The sequence below is a fragment of the Hippocampus bargibanti genome, linkage group LG18 (genome assembly GCF_051943395.1).
Source record: "Hippocampus bargibanti isolate YZ-2025 linkage group LG18, ASM5194339v1, whole genome shotgun sequence".
NCBI classification, from domain to species: domain Eukaryota; kingdom Metazoa; phylum Chordata; class Actinopteri; order Syngnathiformes; family Syngnathidae; genus Hippocampus; species Hippocampus bargibanti.
In genome coordinates, this window is record NC_142751.1 from 13,500,084 (window position 1) to 13,518,204 (window position 18,121).

The 18,121-nt window shown below is 38.1% G+C and overlaps 2 protein-coding genes across 2 annotated transcripts in view; both read right to left on the bottom strand.

Annotated features, from left to right (window-relative positions):
- Positions 1–971: 971 nt before the first annotated feature.
- On the bottom strand, positions 972–11,620 carry kcmf1 (potassium channel modulatory factor 1). Its single transcript, XM_089020880.1, has 7 exons — positions 11,378–11,620; positions 9,506–9,673; positions 8,217–8,356; positions 8,018–8,119; positions 6,521–6,710; positions 4,898–5,204; positions 972–3,980 (listed from the first exon to the last, which is right to left on the bottom strand). Exons 1-7 carry the CDS (start codon positions 11,391–11,393, stop codon positions 3,707–3,709), a joined length of 1,197 nt encoding a protein of 398 aa, XP_088877006.1. The 5' UTR covers positions 11,394–11,620; the 3' UTR covers positions 972–3,706.
- Positions 11,621–13,665: 2,045 nt separating this feature from the next.
- The window catches only part of itga1 (integrin, alpha 1), a 38,652-nt gene continuing 34,196 nt past the window's right edge, over positions 13,666–18,121 (bottom strand). The window contains exons 25-30 of the mRNA XM_089020806.1: positions 17,526–17,642; positions 17,176–17,274; positions 16,904–17,008; positions 15,902–15,997; positions 15,698–15,811; positions 13,666–14,693 (exon numbers count right to left, since the gene is read on the bottom strand). Of these exons, the coding sequence (XP_088876932.1) occupies positions 14,637–14,693; positions 15,698–15,811; positions 15,902–15,997; positions 16,904–17,008; positions 17,176–17,274; positions 17,526–17,642 (588 nt within the window). The 3' untranslated portion in view covers positions 13,666–14,636. The remainder of the gene's footprint in view (positions 14,694–15,697; positions 15,812–15,901; positions 15,998–16,903; positions 17,009–17,175; positions 17,275–17,525; positions 17,643–18,121) is intronic.

Genomic DNA, 18,121 nt, shown 5'->3' on the forward strand with positions numbered 1-18,121 from the left:
TTGTCGCAGTTTTGGGACACTTTGTCATTTTTATTGGTGTTTTGCATTTGACTAAAAATATCAGCCTGCGTGTTTTGGGTATTCTAGATGCTATAAAAGGTTTTTCTGATGTCAGTTAGGAAACAAAAAAAAATGGTGTCGGTTGTCCTTTAAATGTTCGTCTGTTGTGGAATAACAATTTCTTGTGATATAAATGTCATAGCTGCATGCTGTTATCTTTTTTTTTCGTATTCGAAGATGTAATAGCAAATGAATAATAATAGTAATAATTAACTCATTCACTGCCTGACGATGTGCAAAAATGTGTCCACTCCAGTGCCAGGGTTTTTGTCATTTTTCACTCAAATTCCACAACCCACACAATATTGAATTTTAGGACTATATAAACATTCAATGCAGCGTAAGAAACATTAGACTGTCTTCTGTCGTTAGGAAAAAAGTTCATTCCTAAATTATTTATGTCTGGAGTTATATGAGCTTGAAATGAGGGTGGCCGTCCAAAATACAATGCCATACATTCATATTGGTTTATATAGTGCTTTAACAGCTGACGCCGGAATAAAGCGTTAACATGGAAAAAAAGGGAAATTCTGCCACCTTGTGGAAGTAAAGAGGCCATGGCTAGCACTTTATCAGCACCCAAGCATGAAAAAACAAAACCCGAACAAATTCGGGAATGGTAGTGAATGAGTTAAAACTGTTGCTAAATGACTAACTTTGAATGAACTCTATCAAGTAACAACATTCACAACAAATCTATATTTTGTTATTTGATGAAAATATCTTTACAAGTCCATTATTTTGGTTTTGAATAAACCTTTTGTGCATGATAACAAATGGTCTGAATTTCAAACTAAGTTAGTGTAAAATGGCGATGCCTTTTAGCTATATCAAGAGAGCAGTTTGGATTTTTTTGGAACTCTTAATATACATTTTTGGGGAGGGGTGTAAAAAGAAGAAACGTCCGCTCATGTTTTTGGAACCATTATTAAAGCCACAAAATTCAATATACATCTTGTTGTATTGTACATAGTAGGGTCAACAAAGAAGGCGCAAAGGCTTCGAGATTCGTCAAGGCTTCCCAAACAAACATGAATAAATACAAAGTGCTAGCCTTAGCAGAAAAAAAAATGATGTGGAGGGGGGAAAGAAGAAAAAAAAGTGAACAGACACAAGCACTCGTTTATGGATTACTGTACACGCCGTCTATTCACTAATCTATTTTTCTTGTGACTCCTCCTCCTTCCGATTTATGTTTTTTGTCACAATCCCAAAGAGAAGCAAAATCTTGGGATTTTAGAGGCATCCAAGGAAAGATCACCAGTTAGCATGTCATCTTTGGAATTTTCTTTTTTTAAAAATCATTAAAAATCATGCACGCTGCAATGAACCGCATGCAGTCGTTATTACGGTAACCCATTTGAGCACTTTTTTTTTAATTGATAATGGTCAAAAACAAACAGCAGCGTGGGTAGAGGGGGGGTCGAGTGCGGGAACTGAATGATTATCACCTTCATATGCAGGTAACATCCGACTTATGACCGAGTTCCGTTCTGACTAAACGGTCGTAAGTCAAAATGGTCGTAAGTCGAATTCCATTCAAAATGTTGAAGAGACTCGGAGGCTAAATGACATGGAAACTCCACCATCTGGTGCCATCACGCAGTCGATTGCTGTGCAAGAGTGAGATATGCTGGCTGGCTGAGCAAAATTGTCATACGTGTTGCCGGCCTGCTAGCTCGTTGCGGTGCTAGGCGTAGAATTAAAATTTTAAAAATAGGGTCTGGAGGTCATGGTCGTAAGTACGGGTGGTCGTAAGTCGGATTTTACCTGTATATCTATATATGTACGCCGGTTTGTCGCTATGTTGAGCCCCCACGTTATCTGGTATCACCTCTACCGAGCCCCAAACATGACATGGGTGGGGAATATTTACATTGTGGCAAGAAGATATAAACGTGCAAACAAAATGTGCATTTATGGAGTTAGCAAATCTTCCGATAAGTTTTATTAATATCACTTAAATGTAAAATCAAAAACCACCTATTTAAAATCGCATTTTCTGTGTAGCTCTTTCTCTTGTTTCTATTTATAACTGTATTTTATTGATTTTAATATATTTGTGATTGTATTTTATTTATTATAGTACCTATGCTTGTCTGTGACTGTAAAGTGTCTTTGAGAGCTTTGAAAGGCGCTTAAAATGAAATGTATTATTATTATTAAATGTAATATGATGTTTTTAAATTGCGGAATTGTGTGTTGAAATGGTCGCACTTTGCATTAACCAAGAAGTCATCTGGAGTTTTTCAAAATAAAATGTGTCATCTCGAGTGTAAATCCAAGAATTAGCATGCTTGTCAAAATAAAAAAGAAGTCTGGAGTTTTTCAAAATAAAATGTGTCATCTCGAGTGTAAATCCAAGAATTAGCATGCTTGTCAAACTAAGTAAAAAAGAAGTCTGGAGTTTTTCAAAATAAAATATATGTCACCTCTACTGTTTTCTTTTGCTTTCGGCTTTTCCCTTCAAGGGGTCGCCACAGCGAATCCGTGTCCTGCATAATTTGATTCACATGTTTGTTTTGGCCAAGCTTTTACGTCGGATGCCATTCCTGACAAAACCCTCTGTATTTATCCGGGCTCGGGACCGGCACAAGAAGACACTGGTTTATGTCCCCTTGTGGCTACAGAACAAGCAACTCTATGAACTTAATAAAGATGAAGATGCTCAGTAAAAGGCTCCCGAATAGCTTGTGTGAATCCAAGAATTAGCAATAGCAGAGTTTTTCAAAATAAAAGGTGTCACCTCTAAAGTAAATCCAAGAATTAGCATGCTTGTCAAAATAAGTGCGATGACTATTTTTTTTTAATGTGGTTCAGTATTTTGTGGGGTTATCATGCTAATATTGTGGCTACAAAGTTTAGCGCAATATACGGCCATCATTTGTATTGATTATTTTCCGATTTTTAGTTCCTCAAATTACTACTTTGCAGACGGAACGTTCCGCTTATTTCGTAGCCATTAGCATGCTTGTCAAAATAAGTGCGATGACTAATTTTTTTTATGTGGTTCAGTATTTTGTAGGAATATCATGCTAATTTTGAATTTTGAAACAATATACGGCCATAATTTGTAGTTATTATTTTTTTGATGTTTATTCCCTCAAATTACTACTTTCCACACCTTATTTCGTAGCCATCAATTATAATACGGAGCGCACACAATTGCTATTTCAAGGCTACAATTGAGCATTTTAACCTTTGAGATTCATTTCCGTGACTACAAATTCACGTGCACCTTTACACGTCCTTAACTCAAGTGTTTTGTGCGCCCATTTCGCCGCCACCATTTAGTGTAACCGTTATCATCACCGCAAATTAAAAATAATTGTGTGCAATAGTGACCAGAAATAGACATTTTATGTGCATGTTAAAGCCACAACTAAATGTGTGTCCCTCATGTCATGTATGCTGCTCATGAAGAGTTTTCCTTAAATGTAAAAAAAAAATAATAATAATAATTTCGCAGGACGTTACATTCACACCACCCGCACTCCAAAAATCCTCATTGCACCCCCTCTCGAAAAAAAAAGGGGTGGGTGACGGGGTGACGGGTTTTTTTTTTTTTTTTTTTTTAAGGGAGAGGGATGGCGTCCATCACTGACAGTTGCAGCAGGTGGGACAGAGTCTACGCACGGTCTGGACATCAAAGAGGCGGCGGCGGTGGCGGCGGAGGCTCCTTGGCGGCGGAAGCTCTCTCGCGCAATTGCAGGTGCTCCAACGCCACGTCGAGGGGCATGACGTCTACGCAGCCCATTGCGCCAAAGTCGGCGAAGTCCCGCCGTTCGTCCTCGTCCGACGACGAGCTCTCGTCGCGCATGAGCGTGGACAGCAGCAGCTCCTGCACGAACAGGCTGCGGTCGGCGCGCTCGCCCTCTGCTTGCTGGCGCTCCGCTTCCGACATCTTGGGCTCGTTCAGCCTAAAAAAAAAAAATAAATAAATAAAATGGTGGCGATAATTATGATAAAGGACAACCGACACCTTTGGACAAGTTGCGTCCATAATTTATAAAATCACATCAAATGACTTCTACTGAGCGTATTTTACAAAGTTTCCACCGCATATAGCTATATTTTACGTTTTAAGACTTGCGCTGAATATTCTGTAAGTCTTGTTTCTGAGTTGGTGACGAGTCCGTACGTTACGTCACTGAAGGAACGCCCCTGACCGTAAAAAAGGACACATTGTAGCAGTCCGTCCATCACGTCAACGCTTGTTTGGTCTGAAAACGCCGTGTTGCACCAGAAAGAGCCAGAAGAGGGTGTCCAAGCTCCATGTAAGGAATTTATCAGCTTGTGCAAACGGGCTGATGAATTCCTCACAGGAGCTCGGTGGCCATTTTCCGCCTCTTTTTGGGTGAGACATTTCCCCCCAATGTTGCCTCAAAATGGCACGGAATAAATTCTTTAATCGATTGCAAAGATGTGTGCTTTCCTCTTCAGAACTATTTGAATCATATTCATAACTGGATGTGTAACAAGAAAGAATATTCTCCGAATCTGAAGCCATTGTTTTGATTCTCCAGCAATGCAAGACGTCTTGGCGTGTCGTCACGAAATGGGGGCGGGACTTTCTGATAATGCCCAATTCGCAGCTCAATTTTTTTGCAGATTTTGGACACTTTAAATCATTTTTATTAGTGTTTTGAATTTGACTAAAAATATCATACTGCGTGTTTTGGGTATTTTAGATGCGTTTGTCTGATGTCAGTTAGGAAACAAAAAACTGGTGTCGGTTGTCCTTTAAGATTTTCTCCTATTTTGTTTTCCAAAAATGTCCAAAGTGGTTAACAAAACATCATATTGTTCTTCGAACTTAAAAATAAGTCCCACCTACCGTGCTAAAAGAAACTGAGAGTTATGAGACGAGGATGACGGGTTGCTTTCGGCGGGCGCGCCCGTATTGGCGGCAGCGGCGCTGGGCGGCGGGATGGCGGCGGTGGCCGAAGCCGGCGCGCTGGCCGGGTTGTTGCCGCGTCGGGCGGCGTGACGGCCCGTCTCGACCTGCTGTCGCGCCGCCTGCGCCTGCTGCCGTTCCAGCTGCAGCTGCATCTGGAGCTGCTGCAGCTGCGAGGCCGACGGCCCCGACGAGTTGATCTGACCGCCCGCTGCGCGCCGTACGCCCGACAGCTGCGACAACAGTTCTGATGGAAAACAAACAAGTTGAATGACTTTATCCTATTTACTCATTCATTGCCAGACGATGTGCAAAAATATGTCCACTCCAGTGCCAGGGTTTTTGTCACTTTCACTCCCATTGCAGGATTCACAGAATATTGAGTTTTTGGACTACATAAACATCCAATTCAGTGTAAAAAAATCATTGAATATCGTCTTTCATTAGCATGAAAGAGTCAATTCCTAAGTTATATGGGTCTGGAGTTATCTGAGCCTGAAATGGGGGAGGCGCTACAAAATACAATACATATTGATTTATATAGCACTTTAACAACAGCTGAATCTGTAACAGACTGCTAATATGGGGAAAAAAAGGGAAATGCCGCCACCTTGTGGAAAGGAAAATCATTGCCAGAGGTCTGATCAGTGCTTTGCATCATTGCACCAAAATTTTCCCATATAATAATAATAATAATAATACATTTGATTTTTAAGCGCCTTCTAAAACTCAAGGACACTTTACAGTCACAGGATTTTTTATTTGTGCGGGTGAGCCGCGGCAGCCATTCGCGCCAGCATTCACTCTAGCCGGAAGTAACTCAAATAGATAGAAAGCTAGCTAGCTAGCCAATAGATAGCTATTAGATAGACAGCTAGCTAGGTAGCCATATAACTAATCTATAGCCAGCTAGATAGCTTGCGAGCCAGCCAGATAGCTAATAGATAGCAAATAAGATAGCCAGCTAGGTAGCTAGCGAGATATCCAGCCGGGTAGTAATCATAATAATCATAATAAGCATAACAATAATAATAATACATTTGATTTTTTAAGCGTTTTTCAAAACTCTCAACGATGCATTTTTTTGTGTGGGTGACTCGCCAGCGTTCATTCAACCCGGAAGTAACTCAAACAGATAGAAAGCTAGCTAGCTAGCCAATAGATAGGTACATAGCGAATAGATAGCCAGCTAGGTAGCTAGCGAGATATCCAGCCGGGTAGTAATCATAATAATCATAATAAGCATAACAATAATAATAATACATTTGATTTTTTAAGCGTTTTTCAAAACTCTCAACGATACATTTTTTTGTGTGGGTGACACGCCAGCGTTCATTCAACCCGGAAGTAACTCAAATAGATAGAAAGCTAGCTAGCTAGCTAGCCAATAGATAGGTATATAGCGAATAGATAGCCAGCTAGGTAGATATCTATTCCATTGATAGCTAGCTATATAGCCAGCCAGCCAGATAGACAGCAAACAGATAGCAAATAGCTAGCTCAATAAATCAAGAAATACCTTCAAAAACAGGAAGTTGCCAACATGTCGCCGGGCGCGCTTACCCGCGATTGGATCCATGGCCTCCCTGTTGCTGGGCGTGTAGGTGGAGCTCTGCGACGACGACGTGGACGAAGACAAGCCGCCCGTGGAACCGCCGGTAAAGTGCATATTGGTGCGTCGCGCTCGGGGGCCGCCCAGACCCCGCCCCGGGTGGAACATCCGCCGCACGTGTCGGACGCTGCTGGACTCGTCGTGAAGCGAAGCCCGTTAAGGCGTGACAGCGGTGGAGAAAATGGCGGTGAAAGTCAGGTGTGCATTTTCTTTTTTCTTTTTTTTTGGGGGGGGGGGGGTGCAAAGGGGGTAATAACGTAAAGAAAATGTCTTTCAGCTAGTGACAAAAGACAACGAGGTAACCCTGTGTGGGTTCACAAAGCTCATGATGTCATCAAAGCGCCGCATTGATATCAGAATTTAGAAGAGCGTCGTACATTTATACTATGTGCCTCATAATGCGGTGCGCCTGGTGTATGGAAAATGTATTAAAATATGTCATTCATTGAAGGTGCCCCTTATATCGCAGAAAATACGGTCATTTACTTCAAGAGACGTTTTACAACTAATAATAATAATACAGGTCATTTATAAGCGCCTTTCAAAACTCTCAAGGCCACTTTACTGTCACTGCATACGTTTTTCTGCGGGTGAACAGTGGCAGCCACACGCGACAGCGTTCACTCAACCCGGAAGTACTCAAATAGATAGACCGCTAGCTAGCTAGCCAATCGATAGCCAACAAATACCAAGCTAGATAATCATCCAGCTAAATACTGAATAGATAGCTAGCTAGCAAGATAGCTAATAGCTAACAAATAGCTAGCAAATGATATTTTCTCCACCGTTGCATTAATAATAGTATATTTAATTTACAAGTGAGAATTACTCGCTCGTTATCACCCAACACCTCCACAGGGACATCAAGATTATAGCTAGCGAGATATTTAATAGATAGCTAGCTAGCTAGATAGCTAATGTATAGCTAAGGGGCGAAATGGGGGTGTCTTTGTTCTCGTTATTAACAACAAAAGATTAGCAGTTTGGCAAATCCTTAATTTTATTTTATGTACAGGTAACATCCGACTTACGACCAAGTTCCATTCCGACCAAACGGTCGTAAGTCGAAATGGTCGTAAGTCCAAATCCATTCACAATGTTGAATAGAGACTCGGAGGCTAAGGCTCTTAGAAATGAAATGTATTATGATTATTATTAGCTATCTATTTGCTATCTATTGCTGGCTATCTATTCACTATCTAGCTGTCTACCTATCTAGCTAGGTAACTGTTGTCTATCGATTGGCTAGCTAGCTAGATTTCTATCTATTAGAGTTACTTCCCGGTTGAGCCAACACTGGCGAGTGTGGCTGTCGCTGCTCATCCACAGAAAAACGTATCCTGTGACTGTAAAGTGACCTTGAGAGTTTTGAAAGGTGCTCAGAAATTAAATGTATTATTATTATTATTTTTATTATTAGTAGTAGTATTATAATGGTGAAAGGATATTAAATCTCTAGGTGCTCTGTGCTCAAGTGTGAGGTGGGCTGTGAAGTCATCTGTAACATGATTGGGGTCCCCGCCGGGCAAGGCGGCGCATATCGGACAAATCTGGAACGCAGAAACAAAAGTACAAGTTAAGCCTTGTAATTAAATCATTTTTTAAAAGAAAGTGGGTGTCACGACGAGAGCGAGCTGGGATACTGACCACCTCAGTGGAGGTCTCTGGGTGTTCGGCGGTGACGTGCTCCTGCAACGACGTCTCTGTGAAGCCCATCTTACCACAGTAAGGACATGTGAAGGCCTGGTGCTGCTCCAGCGAGAAGGTGTCGCCGCCATAGTATAAATCTACCGGGGTCCAAAACGTTGTTTGATTCAATAAACAGCGTATCAAATAAAAGCCCACAGGGGAGAGAGTGAGATAGACATGCTACAAATAAACTACGGTGATACCTTGGCTTACGAACTTAATTGGTTCCCAGACAGAGTACGTAAGGTGAAAAGTGTGTATCCCAAAAATTAATTACCCATAGGAAACCATTAAAATGAGAATAATCCGTTCCCAGGTCCCCATAAAACATACTTTTCTACTAAATGAGCCTTAAAACTACACAAAACATACCTTATTTTACGTATAATAAATGTGCTATGATATTATAATTAAAGAAATAAACTGTAGTGTATAATAAAGTCGTTTTATTGACTTTTGTGATGGTCGTTGATGGCTTGATGGAATGGAGTGGTTGGTTTCATCAGCATTAAACACTTGATGAGGAACGTAGCCTTCTTCTTTCATCATCTTGAGGAATGATCCCTTGTAGATGCTTTCTCAGCCATAATTTTACCTTGTTCCTCATCAATTGCGTTCTGTTTAGCTGGGTTGATAGCTTTTTGCATCGAGTGTACAGATGGCTTGTGCGGGTTATTTGTGGAGCCTGATTGAGGGATATTTTAACCTTGCAGTCTACACTCTGCTTTTGAACTATCAAAGTTGAAACCAGTCCAAAGTTCACTGTTTTCTATCCATTTTGTCACTCTCTCTCTGTCGTCTGCCTGTCTCTTTAATGTTTAAACCACCTCCCCCTCACTGTTCTTGACCAATCACGTGGCTTTAACCGAAGACCTGGGGCGGGGAATAGAGAACAAAAAAAAGTCCGCTACCATTTTCTTTTTGGGAGAACAGCCTCACTCTCTACGTCTGTAACCCCTCCCCCCCCCACTGCTGCGTTCTTGACCAATCACGTGGCTTTAACCAAAGACCGGGAATAGAGGACCAAAATAGTTGGCTGCCATTTTCTTGTTAGAACGGGCTGGTTCGCGAACGACACATCACTCATTGTGGCAGCTCCATGTGTATCCCGAAAAATAGTTTGTATGCCAAGGTAAAATTTCCATAAATTTAACGTTCGTAAACTAAAAAGTTCATAAGACGAAGGGTTCGTAAACCGAGGCATCACTGTACTCGCCTATGGCGGGCAAAGAAAAAAAAAATCTCACCGTAGTCTACCCTGGTTAATATACACTGCATTGGATGCTCTGTGGTATGTCGCGTAGTGGTGGCGCCGCTCTCGTAGCACGACGCGCACAGGTCGTAATCGTAGCAGATGAGACACTTAAAGCGTCTTCCACGGAAGTTTCCCTTCAAACAAGCATCACAGCTCACACCTAGAACAGACGAATGGGGTAAGTTAGCATCGTTGTGGGTTCAAATGTGAAATTTCATCCCTTGTTGTGGAATCAAAATGTTCTAAACCAGCGTAGGTTTGTCAGAAAAATGTCACGAGATGTATTATAATGTATCATAATGTCTGACGGAACTTCCCAGGCAGGTAAGTGACAAGTTAGTTAGCTAGCTGCCTACTAAGCTAGCTATATATTTGCAATCTATATGCTATTTGCTATCTATAAGCAATAATAATCATACATTTCATTTATAAGCGCTTTTCAAATCTCTCAAGGTCACTTTACAGTCACAGGAAAGTTTTTCTGTGGGTGAGCAGCGGCAGCCACACGCGGCAGCTTCACTCAACCTGGAAGTAACTCAAATAGATAGAAAGCTTGCTAGCTAGGCAATCGTTAGCCAACAGATATCTAGCTAGATAGCCAGCTAGTGAATAGATAGCTAGCTAGATAGCAAATGATCACCATTATTATTATTATTGCTATTATTATTACTATTGCCGTTATGATTATTACCATTATTACTATTACCATTATTATTATTACTACTACTATTATTACTACTACTGCTGTTATTACTGCTACTATTACTAGTACTATTATTATTACTACTACTACTACTATTATTACTACTACCACTTCTACTATTACTACTACTACTACTATTACTACATTACTATTACAAATTTACTATTACTACATTACTATTACAATTACTACTAATACTACTACTACGATGACAATGATGATGATGATTATTATTAAGGTAAGGATGTTCTCGACCAGGAATTGTCAGATGCTCATGGCATGGGAGGCTCGTTCTCGTAAACAAGCAAAGGTTGAAGGTGTGAGCTGTAATTTGACGTGGAAACCGGTAGTCCTGGAACATTTCAGACACACCTCTCTTGCTGAATGACTTTGTATGGAAAGTGGCGTCTGGTTGCCTATTTTAAACAATATTTTTTTTTGAAAAAAAAAAAAACGCCATCTTTTTAAAATATTTTGGGGAATGCCAGGTTCCAATAAAGTGCCATCTTTATGCCACATAATCAACTTTTGCTAGGCTGTTCTCCTTGATCTCACTCGAGCTAACCTCCTAGTATTACGCACAAGTTACCAAAGGTGAAAACACACGCACAACCGCCCCCCAAGCTTGGTTTATAACTTTAAATGTGCCATTGGAAATAACCCCCCTAAATAAACTCTGTCGACTTGTATGAATGCACAAAACACGTTGGGGACTTTTGCGGCCTGACTCTTGATGACAGTGCACTCGCTAAGCGACCAGCTAATGCTATATCCCTGGCTAGCAGCTAGCTAACAGAACTTACGCGACATGTATGTAACTTACGTCTACTTGTGGAATATTGTGTCTTAAAGTGTCAAAAAAAGTAAACCCATAAAAAAACAGGGTGTTGTTGGAGCAGTTAGCACACCTGTGCTAGGTGTGCTAACAGCACCCCGGCTAGTCGTGCTACTAGCCGGGGCTAACTCGGCAGCTCCAAGCAACGGCTAACTGCTAAGCTACGCCATGATGGCGAGTAAGTTCCCAACTATAGGCATTTAAAGTCTTTAAATGACTGTCACTCCATTATCGCGTTTAAAATAAGGAGAAGTAATAATGCCTTCGCCTGATTTTAAGTTTGGACAGGCGCTCGTTCGCCACTGCGGCGCAGTTGATTAACTCACCCTCATGACGGGACATCCTACAAGCGGCCCACAAAGCAAGCCCTTCCCGGGGCTCCCCCACAGCGCCGTCGACGATGTGAAAACGGGGAGATAGACTACCGGGTGAAGTTGTCGCTTTCGCTTCCCCTGTTATTTTTTTGGGAGGGGTTGTTTTCGTTTTGGTTTGTTTTTTTAAATTACCAAGATGGATTCCCGTGCCGAGCGTTCCCCTCCCCAAGGTAGCCACTTATCGCTTCAATGCTGGCGATCGACGCTAGGAGGCGCGCTTTCTCTTCAATATCTCATAAGGGAAACGCAAGAAAGAACGAAGAAGAAAATTACTACCCTCAATTTGGACTGGCAGGCACTCTAAAGTCGCGTTTAACCAATTCATTCGAACTACGAGTAATACAGTCGCATAAAATAATAGATTTTAAATAAATAACTCACGTTTCATTTTGTTTTAAAGTGTGTAAAAAGTACGTACCACTTGTATATCCTTAAAGAAAAAAATAAGGGCATACAAAATTACGGTAAAACTTTATTGAATAAAACATTGACAATTTGCAGCATATTTATTTTGACGTTGAATTAATAATTCCACAATTTAATTCACTGATCAGTTAAATGATTTCAACAAGTAACTGTCTTTTATAATTCAAGAATTTAAACTGAGGAAAAAAATGTGTGAGTAAATGATTTTTCTTTTCATATTGAATGCATCGTTTTATAAATAAGGCTCAGCTAGCTAGCTAGGTAGCTAGCTTTCTATCTATTTGAGTTACTTCTGGCGCATGTGGCTCCCCATGCTCACCTGCGGAAAAACCGAACCTGTGACTGTAAAGTGACCTTGAGAGTTTTTAAAGGCGCTTATAAATGAAATGTATTATTATTATTATTATTATTATTATTATTATTATTATTATTATTATTATTATTATTATTATTATTATTATTATTATTATTATTATTATTGATGCATTAATTTAACATTTAAATTTTAATTGTGAAAAATACTTTTTTATGAACATGCATTTTAAATACAAAATTTGAAGCAATTAAAATTTGTAGAGGTATATTTTGGGGGCAAAATAGACAAATAAAATGGAGCATGGTGAAACTAGAGATAAAGGGAAAAAACAATGAGAATAAAGCGATAACATACAAAAATTCAAAAATGGAAAAGTGGTGTTGTTGTTTTTTTTAATTTGTTTGGAAAAATAAAGAAATGAAATTACATTTGGCTGAAAAAAAGATAAAGGCAGTAACCTTGAAAATATATGCACATTTGTATTGAAGCATTTGTATAATACACAAACAGAATATTTAACATAAAGAAAACAGTATGTCTGACATTTGTATTTACAAAATCTTCTTAATTCTACAGTTTGTGTTCGCTGCCCAGAAATTGAAACAGCCTTGACAAAACAAATCAGTGCATCATCACATTGAAGACTTCACAGCAGTGTCGGTTTGCTTGGAGATCCTACAAAATAAAACAAGTGATTCCCGACCACATTTAATCTATCTATGCAAACAAGAAATAGCAAACATATTTTTTGGGGGTGGAGAAATGACCTTCTGTACCAACAGGTTGTGCTTAAAGGACAACCGACACCATTTTTTTGTTTCCTAACTGACATCGCTAGCTATTAGCTATCTATTGGCTAGCTGATGGCTATCTGTTCGCTACCTAATGGCTTTCTGTTTGCTGGCTAATGGCTATATATGTATATGTATTATTATTATTATTATTATTATTATTATTATTATTATTATTATTATTATTATTATTATTATTATCTGCATCTATGTGTAATCAGTGTCTTTGATATATGTAATAATACCTGAGCGCACAAAAACATAAATGAATTGTAGGAAACATCTCTTAAATAATGTCAATTATTGCAACAACTAAAAAAAAAAAAAAAAAAAAAAAAAAGATACATTTATATACATTTTGAAATCTAAATGTTGTGATATTTACAGCACAATGTCAGATTGTGGGATTAAGTAAAAAAAAAAGTCACACACTTTACACATTTGTTTCTTTTTTTGACTAAATAAAAACCCAAATGTGTGGGACAAAATGTGCCGTGACGTGAGCCTACTTATTATTTTTATCAGAAGAATAACCATACACAGCGATTTCAAGAGGCTCATCATGAATTTAAACTGAAAGGACAACCGACATCACTTTTTTGTTTCCTAACTGACATCAGAAAAACATTTTATAGCATCTAAAATACCCAAAACACATAGTATGATATTTTTATTCAAATGCAAAACACCAATAAAAATGACTTAAAGTGTCCCTAAACTACTTCAAAATGACCTCGGAAATGGCGAGTTTCAGAAGGTCCCGCCCCCTTGTTCGTGACGTCACGAAAGGACGTCCTGACTTGCGCTAGAATCAAAACAATTGCTTCAGATTGGGAGAAGATGCTTTCTTGTTACTCATCCAGTTATGAATATGATTCAAATAGTTCTGAAGAGGAAAGCATACATGTTTGCAATCGATTAAAGAAGTCCTGTATCAATTCGAGCCATCTGGACTCCAATGTAGCGTCCCAGATAATCCACAAGATGGCGCCCAAGCTCCGTTGGAAATGGGTTGATTTGTTTGCTGGGAATTTGTGTCAACTAGTATCAAATAGTAGTCTTGATGCAGAACACAACGATTCACCATCACGTTATTTATGTGTTTTTCCTTCTAATTTCGCCATCAACACGAAGTTTTCAGACTAAACAAAGTACCCAAAATGCATTGTGTGTCACTTTCTCGGTCAGGGGCATTCCTTCAGTGACGTCACGTCAGGAATCGACACCAACTCGAAAACAAGACTTCCTGAATATTCTGCGTGAGTCTTAAAACGTAAAATATAGCTTATATGCAGTGGAATCTTTGTAAAATACGCTCAATAGAAGTCATTTGACATGATTTTACAAATTATGGACACAACTTGTCCGGAGGCGTCGGTTGTCCTTTAATCTTTATGGAACGTGAAATAGCACCAGCTACGTCATAAAAGTCTGTACAGTTTCAAATAAAAAGGTGATGTGGCCATATTGGATGTCAATAGCAAAAAAAAAAAAAGTGCATTGTTTTTTTTTTCAATTGAAGTGCATAAAAGTCCAAAAGTCACTAAAGGATTTAGCCTGTGTAAGTGGCGAGTTCCGTAAAAATGGCTTTTTGTACTCCAAGGTAGTCGTAGCGTGTTTTCTTTGTCTTTTTAAGTGACTCCAGAAACGGCGCTCATTTCCTGTTCGCGTGTCAGCTTCAATCCATCATATCCTCTTTGGAGAACTCCCGGGATTTTCTCTTAAAAAAGCCCATCTGGAGAGAGAGGGGGGATGGGAAAGACAACACATGTTTACAGCGGGAATTTCCAAAATGGTCGTCGGAAATTGGCAAAAGATGGTGGAAAGAAGGAATTGAGCAATATGAGGCTTTGCTCATGACTTGGTAAAATAGTTTGAGGTTTAATAATATTAATAATAATACAGTGATATCTCGGTTTACGAACCCCTTGGCTTACGAACTTTTCGGTTTACGAACGTTAAATTTATGAATATTTTACCTTGGCATACGAACTTTTTTCGTACACAGAGCTGCCTCAATGAGCGATTTGTCATTCCCGTTCTTCTAACAACAAAATGGCAGCCGACTGTGTTTGACCTCTATTCCCCGCCCCCAGTCTTCGGTTAAAGCCACGTGATTGGTCAAGAACGCAGCAGTGAAGGGGGGTGGTTTAAACATTAAAGAGACAGGCAGACGACAGTCAGAGTTTCAACTTTGATAGTTCAAAGGCAGAGTGTAGACTGCAAGGTTAAAATATCCCATCAGTCTGGCTTCAAAAACAACCCAGCTAAACAGAACACAATTGATGAAGAACAAGGTAAAATTATCGCAGAGAAAGCACCTACAAGGATTCATTCCTCAAGATGGTGAAAGAAGAAGGCTACGTTCCTCATCAAGTGTTTAATGCTGATGAAACCGGCCACTCCATTCCATCAAGCTATCAACGACCATCACATCGGTAAATAAAACGACTTTATTATAAAGTACAGTTTATTTCTTTAATTATAATACCATAACACATTTATTGTACATAAAATAAGGTATATTTTGTGTAGTTTTAAGGCTTAGAAAATTAGGAAGTAGAATTTTTTGAAATGTTTTATGGGGACTTGGGAACGGATTATTCTCATTTTAATGGTTTCCTATGGGAAATTATTTTTTGGGATACACACTTTTCGCCTTACACACTCTGTCTGGGAACCAATTACGTTCGTAAGGCAAGCTTTCACTGTACTCCATATTTTACCAAGTCAGCGTACCTTCCAGAGAGCAAAAATGACTAGCGCTAAGATGAGAAGCCCAATGAGGATGCTGATGATGATGATCCATATGGGGATTCCCCCTAAGCTCTCCTTGGAGATTTGGATCTTCACCTGATGGGCGGGAAGTTGGGAGGTTCAAAATGAGTCACAAATGATTTCATATTTCATCAACAGAATCCAGATAGAAAAGTGCTGACTCACAGTTCGTGTGCTGTCACTGGACATCAACACAAACAGATCGGTGTTCCTGCTCGCCAGGGTGCCGTTCACCAACATGTGCACGCTGGAAAAGTCCGCCTGAAAGATCCCCATGTCCAAAAATACATAAACAAACAAATAAACAAATAAATAAATAAATAAATAAATAATAGATAATCGAACAAAAATAAATAAATAAACGAACAAATATAAATAAATAAATACATAAATAAATAACCGAATAAATAAATACATAAATAAATACACAAATAAATAGATAGATAGATAGATAGATACCCAAAATAAATAAATAAATAAATAAACAAACAAATAAAAATAAATAAATGAACAAAAATAAATAAATACATAAATAAATACATAAACAAGTATAAATAAATAAATAAACAAATAACCGAATAAATAAATAAATACATAAATAAATACACAAATAAATAAATAGATAGATAGATAGATAGATAGATAGATAAATAAATAAATGAGTGAATAAATAAATACATACATACATACATAGTTAACAAACAAAAGTGAATAAAAATCTGTATTTCAAAGAAAAATATAATAAAAATAATAATAATAATAATAATAATAAATAAACAATTACACAAATAGACAGATAAATAAATAAATAAATAAATAAATAAATAAATAAATAAATAAATACATAGCTAACCTACAAAAGTGAATACAAATCTGTATTTCAAAGAAAAATATAATAATAATAATAATAATAATAATAATAATAATAATAATAATAATAATAATAATAAATAAACAATTACACAAATAAATAGACAGATAAATAAATAAATAAATAAATAAATAAATAAATAAATACATAGCTAACCTACAAAAGTGAATAAAAATCTGTATTTCAAAGAAAAATAAAATAATAATAAAATAAAGAAATAAATAAAATAGAATAAAATAAAATAAAATTAAAAAAAACACAACACATTTGACAGTTCATCATCCAAATCTCCCCACCTTGATGAATGTGGGCTTCCACACTCGGAAGCTAACGTTGACCTGGCTGATTTTAGCTTCTGGGATGAAACATTTGAATGAGGCACACGCGAGGTTCTCGCAGCTCTGCAGAGCAATATAAAAACATAAAAGGTGAGGCGGGTGGGAAACTTGCATATAGGAAGACAAAATATTTTGATGTCTTTCAGGGACAGCGGTGGCAACAGTGACAAGCTTCAGAGGTTATAGAGGTCAATCAAAGGGTTAAAAAAAAAAGTCCCTTCGCCACCTACCAGAAGATAAACACTGAGGGATTCTTTGTTTGGATTGGGTTTGATGACATCAGGGTTGAGATTTAGAGGGTTGATCAAAGCGGCAGCGTCGCATTTCATCTGCGGAGAGTGGAAAATTCCATTGCGACACAGATCTTGTGTAAAATAAATACAAATAACTAAAAAATAAAAAATAGACATAATAAATAAATGAATAAATGAATAAATAAATAAATAAATAAATAAATAAAACACCTAAATAAACAAATATATATATATATATACAAATACAAATCAAACTAATACTAATACTAATAAAAATAAAAAAAATAAAAATAGTGTGCTGGTGGTAGGGTTGTTGTGGTACTCACTTGCGGGCTGGTGACGATCTGCGTCAAGTACAGCAAGTAATTCTTACGAGGTGACAACCAGGGGTAGGTCACCATCAAATCAAGAGGAGGAGTCACCACATCGCCTGATTTCTCCACCTGAGAAACATAAAAATAAATAAACAAATAAATAAATAAATAATGATAATACATATTGAATATCCCACCGGAATACAAATACAAATACAAATACAAATTCAAATACGAATACGAATACGAATACGAATGCTAATGCTAATGCTAATGCTCATACTCATACTAATACTAATACTAATACTAATACTAATACTAATACTAATACTAATACTAATACTGTTGAGTGAACGCTGGCGCGTGTGGCTGCCGCTGCTCACCTGCAGAAAAAAATATCCTGTGACTGTAAAGTGTCCTTGAGAGTTTTGAAAGGCGCTTATAAATGAAATATATTATTATTACTAATACTAATACTAATACTAATACTAATAATACAGCTAAAAAATGTCATACTTAGAAGGCCCACAACGGAAGCAGAGAAAAATCTGGGGTCAAACTGAGGTGAACAGACATAGCCTGTTAACCTGTCATCGTCATGTAAGAGT

Bases quoted from the DNA above. Each gene is read 5' to 3' on its own strand.
- kcmf1 (XM_089020880.1), bottom strand. The intron at 8,357-9,505 runs GTGAGATTTTTT...GGACCCCGGTAG, and splicing joins ATTAACCAGGGTAGACTACG to ATTTATACTATGGCGGCGAC. The intron at 5,205-6,520 runs GTAAGCGCGCCC...GTTTTCCATCAG, and splicing joins GGCCATGGATCCAATCGCGG to AACTGTTGTCGCAGCTGTCG.